We start from the raw sequence: 20,568 nt of genomic DNA, 5'->3' as shown, positions 1-20,568 counted from the left end.
GCAGTAGGCGACGAGGACGCAAAAGGCGACGAGGACGCAGAAGGCGAAGAGGACGCAGAAGGCGACGAGGACGCAGAAGGCGATGAGGACGCAGAAGGCGAAGAGGAAGCAGAAGGCGAAGAGGACGCAGAAGGCGAAGAGGACGCAGAAGGCGAAGAGGACGCAGAAGGCGATGAGGACGCAGAAGGCGACAAGGACGTAGAAGGCGACGAGGACGTAGAAGGCGACGAGGACGCAGAAGGCGACGAGGACGCAGAAGGTGATGAGGACGCAGAATGTGATGAGGACGCAGAGGGCGAAGAGGACGCTGAAGGCGACGAGGTCGCAGAAGGCAACGAGGTCGCAGAAGGCGATGAGGACGCAGAAAGCTGTGAGGACGCAGAAGGCGGTGAGGACGCAGAAGGGGATGAGAGCGCAGAAGTCGAAGAGGACGCAGAAGGCGACGCTTTGGACCCACTGCTGTCTATTATCCCACAGCACCTTGCAACAAATTCAGTGATGTAAGGCCAGAGCAAGATCGTAAATGTACCCACTCCATGCACCGGTTACATCTCACCGACACCAACCGATGATTGAGGCGGTTCTGGCAAACCGAACAGATCTAGGGTCCGGGGTTCTTTTCAATCCCGGCACGGACCAGAAGCGTGCGGAGAAGGCACTCCGAGATGTGCCGCTTTCATGTCGAAAAAAGGACGAACACGTACACTGAAGCGTTAGTCCTTGTCGATGAAGGATTCCATCCGGTCAATCCGGTGCGTACAACCGGCTGCCATGGGATTTTAAAATTAGAAAGTCATCAGCATAGGCAAGCACCTTCAATCTATCCTCCTCAAGAGATGTGAGAATCCCATTGATAACCAGGATCCTAAAGAGGGGAGATAAAACCCCTCACTGCGGTGTCCATCTGGTCACACTTTTTTTAAGATCACTCTCGCTCTTGTCTATGTTTCTCCGCAGATAAGATAATTTTGAAAATTTGATTCTACAACAATTTAGCTCTGAAACACTGTAAACTGAAGTTATTTTTATTATGTCATCAATTTAAACTATGAAGTGGAAAATTCCCCTGTCATCAGCTAATTATAACATGTAGTGCGTTTTTTTTTTTTTTTGTTCTACAATTCACCGCATTCAGGTAGCCCAAAGGGATTTCCACAAAGGACACACTTGCTTTGCATCATGTTTCATGGCAAGCAGGTAGTCAGTTGGACGTGTTAATAGGGTTCTGCGGATACGTGGTGCCACCGAACAGTTTTCGCTCCGATACTATAGCACACGTGCACGTGGTACATTTCAGTGGTCGGGTTTTTTTGGTACCACGAAATTATGGCATGGTGCCATTATTAATTAGCCGCATAGCATCCTTGTTGCTCGTCTACCATAACAATGGCACAAAATTGATCGAAAGCTATTAGAACATTTTATTGGGCCACCTTAAAGCAATAAAAGACAGGGCTTGTATACGGATGACCATGAACGTGTGACCATTTATAAAAATAATAAAAACAACACATGAATGAAAGTGAACTCTGCAATTTGAGAAGTATTTACATCAGTTGACCTTCAGTCAGGATTAAGAGCAACAAAGGGATTGTTTAGGGTAGAAGGATTAATAATTGATGATTTTTAAGGTAATGGTTGTAGACTCATTCATCATATGTGGGTTGTCGACTTAGCTCACTTTGCCATCAACGCAATATATGTTCTCCTATGTGGCCACACATTTGTATAATTCAACCTTCAAATTATGCATCTCCGGTATGGTTGTTTCGTTGCCATTTTTAGTAACAAGTTGAATTTGTTTATTTCTGACATGTTGAGAAGATTTAAAAATTTTGCTTTTAGAGTCAGTGTTTGGTGATGTTTTTCTCCTTTGGCTGCTCTAAATTTTTACATTTCAATTTTTTAAGTGATTTGCATGTCACTGAACTACTCTGAAAATCATTTTGGATTCCAATTCAATTTTGTGATATCCACATGATTTGCATTTAGGAGAAAAAAATTGAGATAAATATTCAACTAGAAACCATAAGACAGATGAAACTGAAACCTGTAAACACACTAAGGAGGGGGGAAATAAAAAATGTACTATACCGAGCAAATTTTCAGAAAATTTTTTAAAAATAGAAAATTATCAGAAAATTGGCTATAAAAAACTAATTTTCAGAAAAAAGGCAATTTTCGGAAAATTTATTATAAACAGCAATTTTTTCGAAAATCTGATATATTGGGTTGCCCAAAAAGTAATTGTGGATTTTTTAAAAGAAAGTCAATATAAAAAAATGAATTTGTGTTTGTGTTTGGGTTTGTTTGTTTGTTCCGTATAGGCTCAAAAACGGCTGAACCCATTACCTTGGCATTTTCGGACATTGTTTAAGTTGGTTAGGAAGGAAACATAGGCTATAAAATTTTTTGATATCGGGGTGGGGGCAGACCCCAAAAGTACTATCCAAAAATAAAGGTGGACCGATGGAGTACGAATAATAAAAACTAAGTCCAAGTAACTGGAGGGGCCGCCCGAGCCCCAAACCCCCCTTAAAATAAGTTTATTTGACGATCATGAGAATATGGGACTCAAATGAAAGGTATTTGGGAGTAGATTACGAATATGGTTAGGGGGGAGGAATAGGCTTTATAAATTATTGATATGGGAAGGGGGCGGACGCTCCCCGTTACACCAAAAACACCACCCAAAATCAAAAGTGGACCAATAAGAACAATATGGGTACCAAATGAAAGGTATTGGAAAGCTGAATACGAATATTGTATTAAAATTTGATTATAAGTACCCATCGGGCCGCCCCAACCCCGAATGTCTCCCAAACAGACATATTAGACGTTCACGTCATTATGGGACTCAAGTGAACAGTATTCGGCATTAGATTACAAATATGGCATACAAAATCAGGTCCAAGTAATGGGAGGTCGCCCCAACCCCAAACGGGCATATTAGGCGCACAATGGCTGTATGGGACTCAAATGAAAGGTATTTGGGAGTAGATTACCAATATGATATTAAAATTAGCGTTCAAGTCCAGATGGCGTTTTGCCACCTTAAAGTACGTCAAATGGGATAATTGAGCCATTATGACAATATGGGACTCAAATGAAAGGTATTTGAGAGTAAAAAACGAATTTGATATACGAACTTGGAGCCAAGTATTTGGGGGTACGCTCTAAAGCACCCCCTAAACTGCACTTCATATCAGACTATGGTAAAGAACGAATTCGATATCTATTTTCTGGCCAAAGTACCCGTGGCCACTCCAGCTCCAAAACACCCTCCAAACAGTTCATATTTACCGACCATGGTAATATAGCGTACAAATGTCTGAGGTTTCATCCCTCCCCTAAAAAGCACTTCTCTTTACTCTAATTTTTAAAAACACCAGATCTCGGAGATTGGTGATGCGATTCGTTCGACATTTTCTACACTCTTACAGTCACCAAAAACAAAACATGGTTTCTAGTATTGTAATCTGGTGCCTCGGCGGCCACGACAACACGACAATTTAGAGTTTAAAACGGACTCATAAAATGCATTTGGGAGTAGAGTAAACATTTGCCGAGGAACAAACCAGGGGCAAACTTCTCAATGGGTGCTTTCCGAATCAAGTTTAAACCCAATGATATGGGACCTTTTTATGTAACCACTGCTTTAAATTTTATCCGATGTTCTCTCTAGGATTAGAACGCAGGGGTTCAGAGTCATAGGCGGACATAGCCTACAATGGCACGAATCGATATTTACATTCAGGGCGAAGGGTCCCCACCCTAAAAAAATGTTAGAGAGTTAAAGAAGGTGCAGCGGAGCGGGCTCGGTTCAGCTAGTTACCTATAGATAGCAATTCTTCAAAAAATATACGACAGCGATGTCAAACAGCGTAACATAAGTCACTATGTCAAATTTCAGCGAAATCAGATTATAAATGTGGACTTTATGGGGCCAAGACTTTATGGCAGCTTTATCCAAATCTGAACCGATCTGGGCCAAATTCAAGAGGGATGTCTAAAGGCCTAACACAACTCACTGTCCCAAATCTCGGTCTATATGGCAGGTATATCCAAATCTGGACCGATCTGGGCCATATTGCAGAAAGATTTGGAGGGGCCTAACTTAACAAACTGTACCGAATTTCAGCGACATAGGACAATAAATGCGCCTGTTATGGGCCCAAAATCTTATTACGATAGATCGGTCTATATGGCAGCTATATCCAAATCTGGACCGATCTGAACCATATTGCAGAAAGATGTCGAGGAGCCTAACATAACTCACTGTCCCAAATTTCAGCGAAATCGGATTATAAATGTGCCTTTTTTGGGGCCAAGACTTTGAATCGAGAAATCGGTATATATGGCAGGTATATCCAAATGTGTACCGATCTGGGCCATATTGCAGAAAGATTTGGAGGGGCCTAACTTAACAAACTGTACCGAATTTCAGCGACATAGGACAATAAATGCGCCTGTTATGGGCCCAAAATCTTAACACGATAGATCGGTCTAAATGGCAGCTGTATCCAAATCTAAACCGATCTGTGCCAAATTGAAGAAGGATGTCTAAAGGCCTAACACAACTCACTGTCCCAAATTTCGGCAAAATCGGGTAACAAATGTGCCCTTCATGGGCCCAAAACCTTAAATCGAGAGATCAGTCCGATCGGGACCAAATTGCAATATAGGACTCAAATGAATGGTATTCGGGAGTAGATTGAGGATATGGGCAGGAGGGAGGTACAGGCTTTATAATTTGTTGATATCGGTAGGGAGCGGACCCTCCCCCATTTCCCCAAAAACACCATCCAAAATCGAAAGGGTACCGATGATGACAATAAATGGTATTAAAGGTATCTAATAAAAGTTATTGAAGAGTAGAATGTGAATATGGCATTAAAAATTGGGTCCAATTACCCAGGAAGTCGCCCTAACAAAAAAACTCCTCCAAGCAGACAAATTGAATTTTCATATCAATATTGGGGCGCATATGAAAGATATTCGGGAAATTGCGAAAATCAAATCAAAGTAAAGGGGGTCACCCACCGATTCGGTTTTCTTAAAATATTCAGAGATTGCGCTGGTTTGTTTGGAAAAAAAACATAGGCTATATAATTTTTGCATACCGGATGGGGGCGGACCCTCCCCCATCTCTTAAAAACGCCACCTAAAACCAAAAGTAGACCGCTAGGCACAATATGGGTATCAAATGAAATGTTTTGGAGACTAGAAAACGAACATCGTACTAAAATGTGAGTCCAAATGCTCACCGGGCCGCCCCAACACCAAAACTCCTCTAAACAGATATATTCGGCCTAAATGTCAATATTGGAATCAAAAGGAAAGGAATTCGGCAATAGATTACAAACATGGCATACAAAATTACGTCCAAGTAATGGGAGGTCGGCCCACACACAAATACCTCCAAATAGGCATATTTCCCAACCATAGCTACATGGGACTCAAATGCAAGGTATTTGGGAGTAGATTACGAATATGACTTTTAAATTTGCGTTCAAGTCTAGGTGATGCTTTTTCTCCTAAAAATGCGTCAAATTGCTTCATTGACCCCTTATGACAATATGGGACTCGAATGAAAGGTATTTTAGAGTAGAAAACAAATTTGGTATCCAATTTTGGAGCCAAGTGTTGGGAGGTACGACCCAAAGCACCCCCTAAACCGAATTTCATTTCCGACTATGGCAATATGGAGCTCAAATCAACGGTAGGTATTTGAAAGTAAAGAACGAATTTGATATCTATTTTCAAATTCAAATTCGGCTGGGGGCCCCAGCCTCAAAACACCCTCCAAACGGTTCAGATTTACCGACCATGGCAATATGGGACTCAAATTAAAGGGATTTTGCAGTGAGCCACGATTTTGATATCCATTTTTGAGTCGAAGTATCTGAGGCAACGCAATGTGTAGCAACAAGATATCCCCTCTATATTCGCAGCTTATACAATAATTTGTATGGGAGGACCCTTTTTAGAGTTCAAAATATGTTCCAAAATCCACTCCTTAACCAGATCGATGATCTTGAGAAATAATAACGGATGCACTGCTGATATCAGTGACTGCATACGCCAGCTCGTCTCTGTTGTACTTCCTGGCCACTCTGACTTAAGAGGGCGGTTTGTTTACCTTTTTTAACCATCTTCCCCTTCCTTGATGGCTGTGGCGTCCTTTTGGAAGACACAATCCTCCAAAAAGACTCAGGAGTCGGGCGCATTTACTTTGTACCTTTTCCGAATCTGTCTCTCTCCGTACTGTCTGGAGTCTCCATAGAGGGATACTGTCTGGAGTTTCCATTGAAGAGAGCTGGTTTGGTCTTCGCGGAGTACTAAAAAGAGGGAATTACTTTTTAAACCGTTTTAAAGTACTCTGCTCTTCGGAAGCGCTGATTCTCTTACCAGCTTTCGTAGAAGTGCTTAGAATGTCAGTTCTATCACCAAGAGCATCCTGCACCTTGGCCCGATTGCGCGGACGGTGCATACTACTCAGGCTTCTTCGTCGTGTCCAGAAAATACTGTGTCGGTCTTCTTGTGAGATTAGCAAAGCCTTCGCCCACTACTGACGCCATCTCGCTGACCTCATCTCTCGATTCGCCAGCGATAAACGATTCGTTAACACTGTCGCTGCCTCAATTTGAATCGGAAACACCACCTTTACTTAAAGGCTGGCGAAAAGAGCGCATCCCTCTAGATAACCCAGAGGGATACGCTGGAAGCGTCCAGAGGAATCAATATCGAATTTTCAAAAAATTTACTAAAAAAAGCGAATGTTCAGAAAATTTACAAGAATAGCAAACTTTCAGAAATTTTATTAGAAATAGCAAATTTCTACAACAGTTTTTGTAGATTTCTTTAAAAAATAACAAACTTTAAAAAATTCGTTATGAACAGCAATTTTTCAAATATTTTGGTTTAAGAGATGCCGTTGCACAGTGGGATAGAATCGAAAAAACTTATAACAAATATGCTATAACTCCTTTGAGATCATGTGCAAAATTTCAAGGCCTTAGGTGGTCCGGACACCTCTTGTCAGGGCCCTCAATTTGGTCACCTAAGTATTTCGAAAAATTGTTCGGGCTGCCAAATCTTAATTTTTGTGGTCCAATTTCGAAAATTCTTTGAGCTGGAAAAACAGCAAATTTCTACAACAATTTTTGTAGATATTTAAAAAAAAAATTACAAACTTTAAAAAATTCGTTATGAACAAAAATTTTTCAAATATTTTGGTTCAAGAGATGCCGTTGCACAGTGGGATAGAATCGAAAAAAAAATAATAACAAATATGCTATTTGAGAACGGTTAGAGAAAACTCCATGTGCAAAATTTCAAGGCCTTAGGTGGTCCGGACTCCTCTTGTCAGGGCCCTAAATTTGGTCACCTCGGTATGTCGAAAAATTGTTCGGGCTGCCAAATCTTCATTTGTGGTCCAATTTCGAAAATTCTTTGAGCTGGATAGTGCTCAAAAGAATTTTCGAAATTGGACCGGTCCGAACCACCTTGGGCCTTGAAATTTTGCACATGATCTCGAAAAAACCTCAACTCTAACCATTTCAAATTTCAAAGAGTTTTCTCCAATCGAATCTTCATTTGTGGTCCAATTTCGAAAATTTTTTTTGCTGGATAGTCCTCAAAAATCCCTACAAAAAAGTACAAAAACTCAATTAGAAAAATTTTAAGAAAGAACAAACAGAGATGTCTTTATAATTCTTTCTGACTTTTGCAGATATAAGTGTCATTAAAAAACTAAAAATAAATTCTGCCTGAATTTCTTCACAAAAATCCCCAAAATGCCCAATTTGGCAAAGATGGTTTTCAAATCGACATTTTCTGTATTGTTTGGTGCAAACCATTTTTTTAATGGGTTTGGAAGAGACATATTCTCGATAACACCTGAGCTCAAAGCATTTTCAAGTTCAAAGAATTATATCTGTCTGTTCTCTAATGACCTATGTTTTACTAGTTTTTTACGATTTTATCCCACTATGCAATGGCATCTCCACAGTGCCTTGGCTATTTTATGCCAATATGCAAATAAATGTTGGCACAAAAATCACCTCATAAATATACTTCATATCAATTTGTCAATATTGATCCTCTTCGTTCTCAATGCGATCAACACTAGAAAAATATTCCATTAACATCTACGTAAAAACACCCAGTCATCTTCATTTAAACAAACTGAAAGTGAATAATAATCGGATGCGATGTTCAAAGTCACAATCCCCACATTTTGATATTCAAGTACTCCATTGTTATTCAACCCTGAATAGCAATGGAGTACTTGTTATCAGAACAAGAAGAACGCATCTTCCGTTTGAAAATCTAAATTTTCTTTAGTTTAAATCGGGCTGTCATTCGGATAAGATCATCTTGTACGACACTCCTACTCTTAGTTATAAAATGGCAGAGGACAAATTGGATGTAATTATATTTGGAGCTACAGGATACACCGGCCAAATTGTAGTAGAAGATGCCATTGAATTTTTGAAGGATTTCAAATGGGGTATCGCTGGCAGAAATGAGGTAAGAATGTGGTAGGGGATTTTCTTCAAACTTGCCGTTAAAAGAAATTTTAAATTAAATTTTGTATTTAGAGAAAAATTATTGAATTTTTGCCTTGAAAGATTGGAGATATTTGGCAATTAAAGTTATATTTGAATTAAACATAATGGTCCATTGTGTTGGACTGGTCGTAGATAGGTGATACAAACTGATATCTGGATTAGCTCCTACTAGGAGATTTTAGAATCAGAAGTCCCCCCTGGCAGGAGCTTATATTGGTATTAGCTTGTATCACCTATTTATGACGAGTTCACTGATATGCGGTTTTAAAAATGGGTCATATAGGTTGTCATGATATATTTTTTGTATACAGGTTTGAGGCTTTGGTTACTATTAAGCAGTTTATAGTTATAGATATATTCTTTACATAGTGATTTTAGAAAATTTTAGGTAAGAAATTGTTAAAAATATTTTTTTTATTTAAAATAGAATAGAAAATCAGTTAACAGTGGTCTCTTAATCACTTAACATATCTCTATTAAAATCTCAGGTTTGTGTCTTGGCTAAGTTATATTCAAATTTATCTTTGCGGACATAATAATAATTCATATTCGAAATTAACTCTCAAATACCTTTCATTAGAATCCCATATTGTCCCGTTTGGTATATATGTCCATCTGGAGCATCATTTTGGTGTGTGGCGAACCCCCAGGAAATGACCCAAATTTTTATATTAGTTTCGTATTCTACTCTCAAGTATCTCTCTTTTGAAAAATATATTAGCTTGAACGGCCTACATGTCTGTTTGAGGGTGGTTTATGGGGTGGGGCGCCCCCCTTGTACTTGACCCCAAATGTTTATATAAATTTCGTGTTCTACTTCCAATTACCTTTCATTTGATACCCATAATGCCCCAATCGATAAACATGTCATTTATGGGCGGTTTTTTGGGGTGGGCGGTCCTCCGACTCATGGGCTAAAATTTTTTTAATCAAGTTTGTACGCTCCTCTTCAATACTTGTCATTATACCCTGTACCATACGATGAAATATTGCACGAATACTTTCTGTAAGTGTAGGTCGGTCAGTATTGTAAATGGGCTATATCGGTCCAGGTTTTTATATAGCTGCCGGATAAACTGATCTTGGATCTTAACTTCTTGATCCACTAGAGGGTGCAATTCTAATCCGATTTGGTTGAAATTTAGCATGAAGTGTTTTGTTTTAGTTCTAATAACTGTGCCATGTGTGGTCCAAATCGGTTCAAAACCTTATATACAATAGCTCCCATATAAACCGATCCTAGATTTTGACTTCTTGAGCTTCTTATCCGATTTTGCTGAAATTTTGCAAGGAGTGTTTTATTGCAACTTCCAACTATTGTGCCAAGTATGGCCCCGATCGGCTCATAACCTGATATAGCTCCCAAATAAATCGATTTCGGATCTTGACTTCTTCAGCCGCTAGAGGGCGTTATTATTATCGAATTTGCCTGAAATTTCGCATGAAGTGTTTTGTTTTATCTTTCAACTACAGTGCTAAGTATGGTCTTAAACAGTTCACAACCTAATGTAGCTCCCATATAAACCAATTTTGGAACTTGATTTTTTGAGTCCCCAGATGGCGCAACTTTTATCCGATTGGGCGGAAATTTTCCATGAAGTATTTTGTTTTAACTTCCAACAACTGTGCCAACTGTAGTCCAAATCGGTTCGAAACCTGATATAGCTCCCATTGGATCTTGACTTTTAGAGCCAAATATGGTCGGAATCGGCTCAAAACCTGATATAGCTGCCATATAAACCGATTTCGGATCTTGACTTCTTGATCTTCTAAAGGGCGCAATTATTATCCAATTTGGTTGACATTTTCAATAAGTGTTTTGTTATCGCTTCTAACAAGTGTGCCACGTATGGTCTAAATCGGTTTAAAACCCGATACAGGTCCCATATAAACCGAATCGGATCTTGACTTCTTGAGCCTCTAGAGGGCCCAATTATTATCCTATTTGGCTGAAATTTTCCATGAAGTATTTTGTTCTGACTTCTAAAAACTATGTTAAATATGGTCCAAATCGGCTAATAATCTGATTCAGATCCCATATAAACCGATCCCAGAACATGACTTCCTGAGCCCCTAGAGGGCGCAATTATTATCTGATTTGGCTAAGATTCTGCATTAAGTATTTTGCTATGACTTTCATTATGTGTGCCAAGTATGGGCTACTTCGGTTCATAACTTGATTTAGCCCCCATATTAACCGATCTTCGAGCTGGACTTTTGAGCCGCTATAGGGCGCAATTATTATATATTTTGCGGTAGGGCGTCCCCCACGGTAACTTAACCCCAATTTTTATACCAATTTTTAGTTTTAGGGCTACCTTAAGGGGCATACAAATCGATGCAGCCAACTCCGAGATCTGGCGTTTTTTAAAATTGTGGTTAGGGGAAGGGTCCGGCCCCTCACAGATATCACAAAATGAAGTACCCTATTTTCATCGGGAGGCCAAACTCTACTTTGTGTGAACATTTCATGAAAATCGGTTTAGCCGTGTTTGAGCCTACTCGGAACAAAAAAAAATAGACAAACAAAGCGCTACACTTCCACTTTTTTCATTTGATCCCCATATTCTCATTATTTGTTTATATTTCCATTTGGCGGTGCTGCGGCCCTCGAGATATCCCACCCTAAATAAAAATACCACAATTCTGATTTTGAGTTATTATCAACAAACAAAATTTTGCCCCACCCATCTCCGAAATCTGACGTATTTGAGGAGTGTTCGCCCATGAAAGCTTTGATGTTAGACCTACTGCATTCTCTTGGTTTTGGTGGTGGATTGAAGTAGCCAAACCCTTTGCCCCGAAAGTGGATACCAGATTCATACTCTACTTCCAAAAACCACATTTGAGCTACATATTTTTATAGTCGGTATATATGTGTGGTTAAAAAGGAGTTTATGAGGTGAGGCGTCCCCTAAACACTTGGTCATGAAACAGATATCAGATTTGAGCTCCCTTTCGTTATAGCCCACAAATATGTCCAGTTTGAAGGGTACGTAGTAGGGCGGCCCCCCGACGCTAAGACTCAAAAGACAATTTATTTAAGTAATTTATTGTCGCGATCTACATGTCCTGCTGAACGGCAGGACGTGACCCAGATACTTGAATCCTTATATCAACATAAGACTCGAACTCTGCTGGCATAGACCTTTCTCTGAGTGGGTGGGCCGGTCCCAGACTCCATCCCAAATATGTATACCAGATTCGTAGTCAACTCCCAAAGACCTTTCATTTGATACTCATTTTGTGACGTTGGACAGTCATGTCCGTTTTGGGAGTTTTTGGGGGTGGGGAGTCTCCGTAGATACCTTGGACCAAATTCCTATAACAGATGTATGAGCGAAATTTGTATGCCAAGTTCGTACGCTACTCTTCGATACCTTTCATTTGATACCCATATTTTCACAATCGGCAAACATGTCCGTTCGGTAGGGTTTTTGGGAGGGCGTCCCCCCAGGTTATTTGACCCCAAAATTTTATACCAATTTCGCGTTTTGTGGTACCACAAGGTGGCATGCAAAATTTCGCTGAAATCGGTGCACACATCTCCCAGATCTGCCATTTTTGAAAATTGAGGTAAAGGGGAGGGTCCGCCCGGCTCAGCCGTTTTTGAGTCCACTCAGAACAAAAAGCCAAACCGCCTAACTTTAATTTTTATATAAAAGATGTCATTGAAATTTTGTCGTAAGAAAAATATTCATTAAAATTGTGTTTTTAGGAAAAACTTGATTAACTTGATTAGGAAAAACTTGAATTAAAATTCGTTTTTATAGAAAATTTGTCTAAGAAAAAAATTTTATAAATTTTTTTTTGCTGGATTTGAACTCTAAGCTCTAAGCTTCATAGCTAAAACTGATCATAATTTTTTCTGTTGCAGTCAAAACTACTATCAGTATTGCAAATAGTCGCCAATCGTGTTGGACAAGACCTAAGTCAGGTGCCCATAATTATTGCTAATGTTGCCGAACAGAAATCTTTAGAAGAGATGGCTAAAAAATGCAAGGTGAGTATCTTACGACTATACGGGATAAAAAATAATCCAACTGTTATTTAATTAAACAAAAAAATTGTCTGTATAACTTCAGATTGTTTTAAACTGTTGCGGTCCCTTTCGCCTATATGGCGAAGCGGTTGTGAAGGCCTGCATCGATGCTGGCACCCATCATATAGACATTAATGCCGAACCACAATTTTCTGATGGCATACAAATTAAATATCATGAGCTGGCCCAAACCAGGGGGTCATACATAATACCCAGTTGTGGGTTCGAAAGTATTTGTGCTGAAATGGCGGTATTGTATACAGAAAGAAATTATCCAGGTAAAATGTATAAAAAAAACCTAAATAAAATAAAATTTCACTGTACGTAAACGTTTTGAATCAGCTAAGGCAATTAGTACATGGTACCTATATTATGTTAGTCCACAAATTTCTTAAACATTTTAGAGAATTTTCAATTGAAATTTTAATTTAAATATTTGCTTATTTCTCTGCAGGACTCCTAAATTCAATTGAATCATATTATGAAACTAATTTAAATCAGCAGGATAAATCTTCCAAGGCAATACTAAGCCGCGGCTCATGGGATAGCATTATCTATTATATGCAAAATTACAAAGAAATTGCCAGTTTGCAAAAGCAACTTAACTATGAAGTCATGCCAAATTTTAAGCCGAAATTAAAAATAAGGTATTGTCAAACATTAAATAACTGGGGAATGGAAAAAACGTATTTTAAAACAAAATTTACTTTTCCCGCCCACAGATATGGTATTCATAAGACAAAGGGCTTGAAAACTTATTTTCTGGAAATACCTACACCCTCCCGCTATATAGTCCACAGATCTCAACGTTTGCTATTCCTGAATGAAGAAAAGAGACCAGTCCAATACGGAACTTACATTGGATTTCAGTGAGTATTGGATTTAAAATTTCATGAAAAGAAGCTTTAGACATATTTAGAAGTCAAAAAGTGTTAAATTTGGCCAAGCCGAAATTTTGATACCCACCATCGCGGGTATATTCGTCAGCCCATATTATTACAGCTCCAATACCGCATACATAGTTATATGCAAATATGTCCGAGAAGTCCTATACAAGCCACAGTTTCAGCGAAATCGGGCAAATAATCCGCTAAAGACACTTTATTAGAAGATCGATCTAATGACAGCCATGTCTAAATATGGTCTGATTTGGGCCATATTCTGATCGTATGAAAGAAGTCTTGTTGCTTAAGATTTCAGGGAAATCAGAACGGCGAACCCATTCCCCAAAACACTCCCCAAACCGGTCATGTGTAAGACTATGGAAGTATGGGGCTCAAATGAAAGGTATATGGGAGTAGACCACGAATCTGATATCCAAATGTGGGACCACGTTTCTGGGGGTCCACCCCTTCCCCAAAACACCCCCAAATAGGACTTATTTACTGACCACGGGAATATGGGGCTTAAATAAAAGGTATTTGAGTGTACAATTCGAATCTGATATCAAAATATGGGACCAAGTGTTTGGGGGGGCCGCCTCTCCCCAAAAACATCCCCCAATGGGGACAAATTTACGACCATAGCAATATGGGGCTCAAATGAACGGTCTTTGGAAGTAAAGCACGAATCTAATATCAATATTCGGGAAAATTATTTTCAGGCTCAAGTGTCTAGGGGACCACCACACCCTGAAAATCGGACATCATGACCATATCGGGCTGATATAAAGACTTTAAAGAATAGAGTTTACCAAACACTCAAACGTTAATGTTCTAAATATCGTCCGATGTGGACCTTATTTGGTTCGGATTTCGGGAAGCTTATTTCAAATATTAGCGAAATCGGATACTAAATGAAGCTGTTATGGGCTTCAGAAACTTAATTGGTAGATCGTAGTATATGGCAGCTTTATCTAACTAAGGCCCGATGGGGACCACATTTAAGCCGGACGATGGAAGCATGAAATCTGTATTTGAATCAATAGTACGGTCTAAGGTGAAGGGTATATAAAATTCGGCTCGGCAGCACTTAGCACGCTTCTAATTTTTGTTGTTGTTGTAGCACTGTTTTGTACACTGAGGCGGCAGCCCTTGCCGATAAAGGACTTCATCAGGTCAATCCGGCTGTCATGGAATTGCTTTTACCTGTTATTTTTATATTCCTTATTAAATTTTTGTTTCTTTCTCTGCCTATCTCATTCACAGTTCATTTTGGTGGGCTCTATTGGTGCCACTAATATTGGTTTTCGGTTTCATTATGACCCATTTTGGCTTTACACGAAAGTTATTGCTACAATATCCCAAAATATTCTCCCTAGGCTATGTGGCGCAGAAGGGTCCACTTGAAGTGAATCGCAAAGCCATGGAATTCAGCTACACCCTCAAGGCCAAGGGTTGGTATAGAAGTAGCCCACATGCACCACATCCCACAGCGCAACTAATTACAAGAGTTTCGGGTAAAGATCATTACTATGGCATAACCAGCAAAGCATTATTGGCATGTGCCAAAACCATTTTACAGGAGCAAGATAAAATGCCAGGAAAGTGAGTATTGTGAATAGCGAAACAAAAATAAAATAAATATTTTTCATTTTAAATTTATATTGTCTTTTTGTTTTGTGTTCACAGTGGAGGTGTTTTACCACCTGGTTATGCTTTTGCTAAAACTCAACTTTTGGATGAATTTCGTAGCGGCAAATATGGCTTGCATTTTGAGATATTGGAAAAGAAGTGGGATTGAATACAATCCAATATAAAATATCATATTTTATGCAAAGGTCATATATATTGGGTTGCCCAAAAAGTAATTGCGGATTTTTTAAAAGAAAGTAAATGTATTTTTAATAAAACTTAGAATGAACTTTAATCAAATATACTTTGTTTACACTTTTTTCTAAAGTAAGCCAAAAGTAACAGCTGATAACTGACAGAAGAAAGAATGCAATTACAGAGTCTCAAGCTGTGAACAAATTTGACAACGCCGACTATATGAAAAATCCGCAATTACTTTTTGGGCAACCCACTATAATAATATTGTTACAATAAAAGAATATTTAAAAATGAAAATAACAACACTAATGCTTAAAAATATTGATAAATTTTTAGTCGCCTGTGTTAGAAAAGCACGAATTTTGATAAAAAAATGTCAATGGTTTTTAATACTTATTTATCTCTTTGATGAAATGGCAGAGTATAATGAATACTTTTCACCTTATTTATCTCTATGATGAAATGGCAGAGTATAAAATACACTTTTCTCCTTCACAGGTGGCGTTTGGACACAATTATCAACACATAACTCATAACAAACCACCCCTTTCACCACCCCATGCTGAATTGGGTTGACACGATGTTTAAGCGTATTAAAATCAACTATTCACAATTCGGAGGCCACCGTGGCGCAAAGGTTTGCATGTCCGCCTATGACCCCAAGCGACTGGGTTCAAATACCAGCGCGAACATCAACAAAATGTTCATCGGTGGTTATCCCTTTTGGAGGTCACCGTAGCGCAGAGGTAGCATGTCCGCCTATGACGCTGAACGCCAGGGTTCGAATTCTCGCAGGAACATCAGAACATTTTTCAGCGGTGGTCATCCCCTCCTAGTGCTGGCGACATTTGTGAGGTACATTGCCATGTAAAAACTTTCCCCCAAAGAGGTGTAGCTCTGCGGCACGCCGTTCGGACTCGACTATAAAAAGGAGGCCCCTTATCATTGTTGAAAATACTTTATGTTATTCTACTTTAGTTCAACATAATTAATTTGATTAAGTTACCTTAGTATTAATTGTTGTGTATTGAAAAAATAATTTTCATTTTCCATATCACTCTGTATACTGAATTTAAATAAAGCACACACATTTAAATTCCATTGCGTACATATTCTGTCTCAATAGGTTATGGGCCCAGAACTCATAACGCGAATTTTGAGCAAATAAGAATAATTCAAACTTCATAATCTGGACTAGTAATTCAAAGGCCGTTGTTTCTGTTGGTCAGAAAAATATTGAATTGGTGAGCTTTGTGTACCGGGAACAGAAATTCAAAAGGTGAAATTTTCTGTTGGACAGAAAAATTGTTAAATTGGGAATCTGTGTATACCTGGAAAAGCGATTCAAAGGCTGAAATTTTCTGTAGGTCAGAAAAATTTTTTGGAATTGGTAAGCTGTGTATCCTGATCTGTTGAAAAATGTCTACGTTTAATGGACGCATTCCGTTGTTCAACGGCAACAATTTTTTGACATGGAAAACGCAAATGGAGGCTATTTTGCATAAAAATAGATTGCTGAATATTGTGATGGGTGAAGAAAAATGTCCGAAAGTTCCAATTTTACCTCAAAATGCAACGAGTGAGCAGAGAACTCAATTTGAAACCAAGATGGAGACCCTGAAAAAATTCAAGGAAAAGGATATGGATGCAAGAGCCGAAATTTTGATATCCTTGGAAGCAAACATAGTGAGTATGGTGAGACATATCAAGTCATCAAGTGAAATGTGGAAACATCTGGAAGATACTTTTGATCGAAAGACTATCAGAAAGAAGATAGAGTGCTACAGGAAGCTGCTAAACTTCAAAATGTCTGAAAACCAGAGCGTGTCGGAATTTTTAATTGAATTCGACGTTTGTGCTGCTTCGATTCGTGAAATGGGTGTTGAATTGGATGAAGACCTTCTTGCGGTTATAATTGTAGATGCATTGCCAGAGAAATTTTCAGCTATTAAGGCTGCCGTGGATACTGCAAACGAATTTCCGAAAGTTGAGGTGTTGAAGGCGCGTTTGTTGGAAATTGGTGATAAAAATGCGTTAGATCAAGATTCTGCAATGAAAGCTAAACATTACGCAAGAAAGCAACATCAATATGGTTCAAATTACAACAAAACTCAAGCTGAAGGTATGTTCAAAAAGACTTTTAAATGTTTTCGTTGTAAAAAGAAAGGACATAAAGCCAGCAAATGTAGAGAAAAATTGTCATTTGAGGAAAACTCTCGCGGTGTTGAGGAAAAAGCAAAATGCATGGGTGCAACAGAAACTGCTATGATCGTGAAATCTAATCGCGAATGGATAATAGATAGTGGAGCGACTTCCCATATGTGTAATGAGGAATCTCTATTTATCCAACTCAACAAAGGCTATAATGGTAAAGTAAAACTGGCAGACGACAAAGAGGTATGCATCAAAGGTATTGGTAAAGTTTCGATTTTTGTAAATGTACAAGGAAAAAAGAAGACCATACACTTTGATAACGCACTATATGTACCACATTTGAAATGTAACCTTGTGTCGGCCAGTAAAGCTACAGACTCCGGTTGTAAAGTAACCATGGAGGGCAAAAAGGCTTTAATTTTGAGAAAAAATGAAATTTTGATTGAAGGCCACAAGAGAAACAATGTATATTTCGTCAATTTGTTTGAAGATAAAAAGGCTGCAAATACAGTGCATCAAAGCAACGAAAAGAATTTTAATTTGTGGCATCGGCGATATGGGCACTTAAATTGTAAGGACTTAAGCCGACTTTCGTCTTTTTCTATGGTAAATGGATTGCCAAATTTGAATGCGATGCAAATTGATTGCGAAGCTTGTATTCGTGGAAAGCAGACTAGATTATCCTTCCCACATAAAAATGAAAAATCTTCCACGGAAATATTGCAACTTATTCACACAGACTTATGTGGTCCTATGAAGTGTGAGTCTATGGGACGAAGTATTTATTTTGCAACTTTCATTGACGATTTCTCTCGTAAAGTGTATGTCTATTTTCTGAGACAAAAGAACGAATATTTAGAGAAATTTAAAGAATTTAAACAGGCTGTTGAAAATGAAACTGGAAAAAGGATAAAAATACTTCGAAGTGACAATGCAAAAGATTTGGTTGGGGCAGATTTTTCGAATTTTTTGAAGAAAAATGGAATTAAACGTCAGCTAACAGCGGAGTACACCCCTCAACAGAACGGCGTTTCCGAACGTATGAATCGTACTTTGGTGGAAATGGGTCGTTCCTGTATGTTAGATGCTGATTTACCAACTTCCTTGTGGGCGGAATTGATTAACACGTCAGTGTATATAAGAAACAGATGTCCGACAAATCTAAACAATGAAAAAACTCCTGAAGAAATATGGACTGGTAAGAAACCTTGCGTGAAACATTTACGCCAAATAGGATGTAAGGCTTTCGTTTTAAACAAGAAGTCCAAATTCAAATGGGAAGCCAGGATTGATGAACATATATTAGTGGGCTATTCCGTTGAATCAAAGGCATATCGATTATGGAGACCAGGCACTAAACAAGTTGTAAAAAGTCGTGACGTAAGATTCATTGAGAATGAATTGTACAAGAATGTGAACAAAACAAACAAAGAATTGTTTTATGAATTTGAAATCAAATCTCCAAAAATTGATAAAGTGGATCAACGATTCGATGATGATCGGTCATCCGATGATGTTGACCATGAGACGGATGACGAGTTTTCTGAGTGTGACAACTCGGAATTTTCAAATGAAGACTGTCAAAGTGGTGAGAGTTCCAATGAAATTCCAAACGAGAATGTCAGAGATGCTGGAAGTAATAACCAATACCAGTTTGAATCCATAAAGCAGAGGCTTAGATCGTGGACGTTTAAAAAAAAAGATGAGTCGTCTAATATGGTTGATGAAAAATGTATGGACCCAAGATCAATAAATGAGGCTTTATCATCAATTCGTGCAGATGAATGGCGTAAAGCAATTGAATCAGAATACGCGTCATTGATGAAGAATAATACCTGGACTTTGACAAACTTGCCTGAAGGAAGAAAAGCTGTCGGTTGCAAATGGGTTTTCAAGTCGAAAATAAAACCCGACGGGACAGTTGAAAAACGAAAAGCGAGACTTGTAGCAAAAGGCTATACTCAAGTCATGGGCTTAGACTACGTTGATACATTTGCCCCAGTTGTAAGGCAAACTTCATTGCGATTGATTTATGCTTTGTCAGTGGAGCATAATCTTCAATTAAGACAATTGGATGTATCAACTGCTTTTCTAAATGGCACACTGGACGAAGAAATATACATGGAACAACCAGAGATGTTTGTTCAGGAGGCAACAAAACATAAAGTGTGTAAATTGCAAAAAGCCATCTATGGACTCAAACAATCAGGACGACAATGGTTCAAATGCATTGATGCTATAATTTTAGAGTTTGGATTACATCGATCAAACTATGACCATTGCATTTATTATGTCCAAAGTGAAGATACACTTATGATTGTTGCACTATATGTAGACGATATAGTAATCGCAAGTAATAACCAAATGATGACCAAAAAATTTGTGAAGGCACTGCAATCTAAATTTGATATTCAAGACTTAGGCGTACCACAACATTGTATTGGTCTTGAAGTAAATGTAAAGCCAAATGAAGTATCGATTTCGCAGTCAGGATATATAAAGCAGTTAGTAAAGAAATACGGGCTAGAAAACTGCAAACCTGTGAAAATTCCTATGTCTGCAAATGTGAAACTAGAAAAGGACTCAAACAATGAAGAAGAAAGGGAAAAAGTGGATGAAAAAGTCTATCAAGAATTAATTGGTTATTTATTGTACGTAGCATTGCATAGTAGACCAGATATTGCATGTGCAGTTAACATATTATCGCAATTTTCAAAAGACCCCCGGAAACAACATTATAATGCTGCTTTGCAAGTAATAAGGTACTTGAGTACAACAAGGAATGCAGCAATAATATATAAAAAGAATTCGGCACCTCTCATGGGATTCTGTGACGCCAATTGGGCTCAAGATATCAATGATAGGAAATCTCAAACTGGGTTCTGTTTTCTCCTAGCAGGTGGAGCGGTCACCTGGGAATCCAAAAAACAAAAGGTGGTTGCACATTCTAGTGCTGAAGCGGAATATATAGCTTTGACTGAATCAGCTAAAGAAGCCTCATATTTAAGTTACATACTTGAAGAACTTGGATTATTCAATGGCAAACCAATAAAAATACATACTGATTCTCAAAGTGCGCAAAAGA

General features: G+C 38.6%; 2 protein-coding genes across 2 annotated transcripts in view; one reads left to right on the top strand and one right to left on the bottom strand.

Annotated features, from left to right (window-relative positions):
* LOC106095648 (uncharacterized) overlaps positions 1-20,568 on the bottom strand; it is a 504,791-nt gene that overhangs the window by 419,877 nt on the left and 64,346 nt on the right. The window lies entirely within an intron of this gene.
* On the top strand, positions 8,376-15,566 carry LOC106095649 (saccharopine dehydrogenase-like oxidoreductase). Its single transcript, XM_013262931.2, has 7 exons — positions 8,376-8,535; positions 12,454-12,579; positions 12,662-12,896; positions 13,073-13,265; positions 13,341-13,487; positions 14,766-15,104; positions 15,189-15,566. Exons 1-7 carry the CDS (start codon positions 8,413-8,415, stop codon positions 15,298-15,300), a joined length of 1,275 nt encoding a protein of 424 aa, XP_013118385.2. The 5' UTR covers positions 8,376-8,412; the 3' UTR covers positions 15,301-15,566.

The sequence above is a fragment of the Stomoxys calcitrans genome, chromosome 4 (assembly GCF_963082655.1).
Source record: "Stomoxys calcitrans chromosome 4, idStoCalc2.1, whole genome shotgun sequence".
Classification (NCBI taxonomy): Eukaryota; Metazoa; Arthropoda; class Insecta; order Diptera; family Muscidae; genus Stomoxys; species Stomoxys calcitrans.
This window is presented reverse-complemented; position numbering and strand designations above follow the sequence as displayed.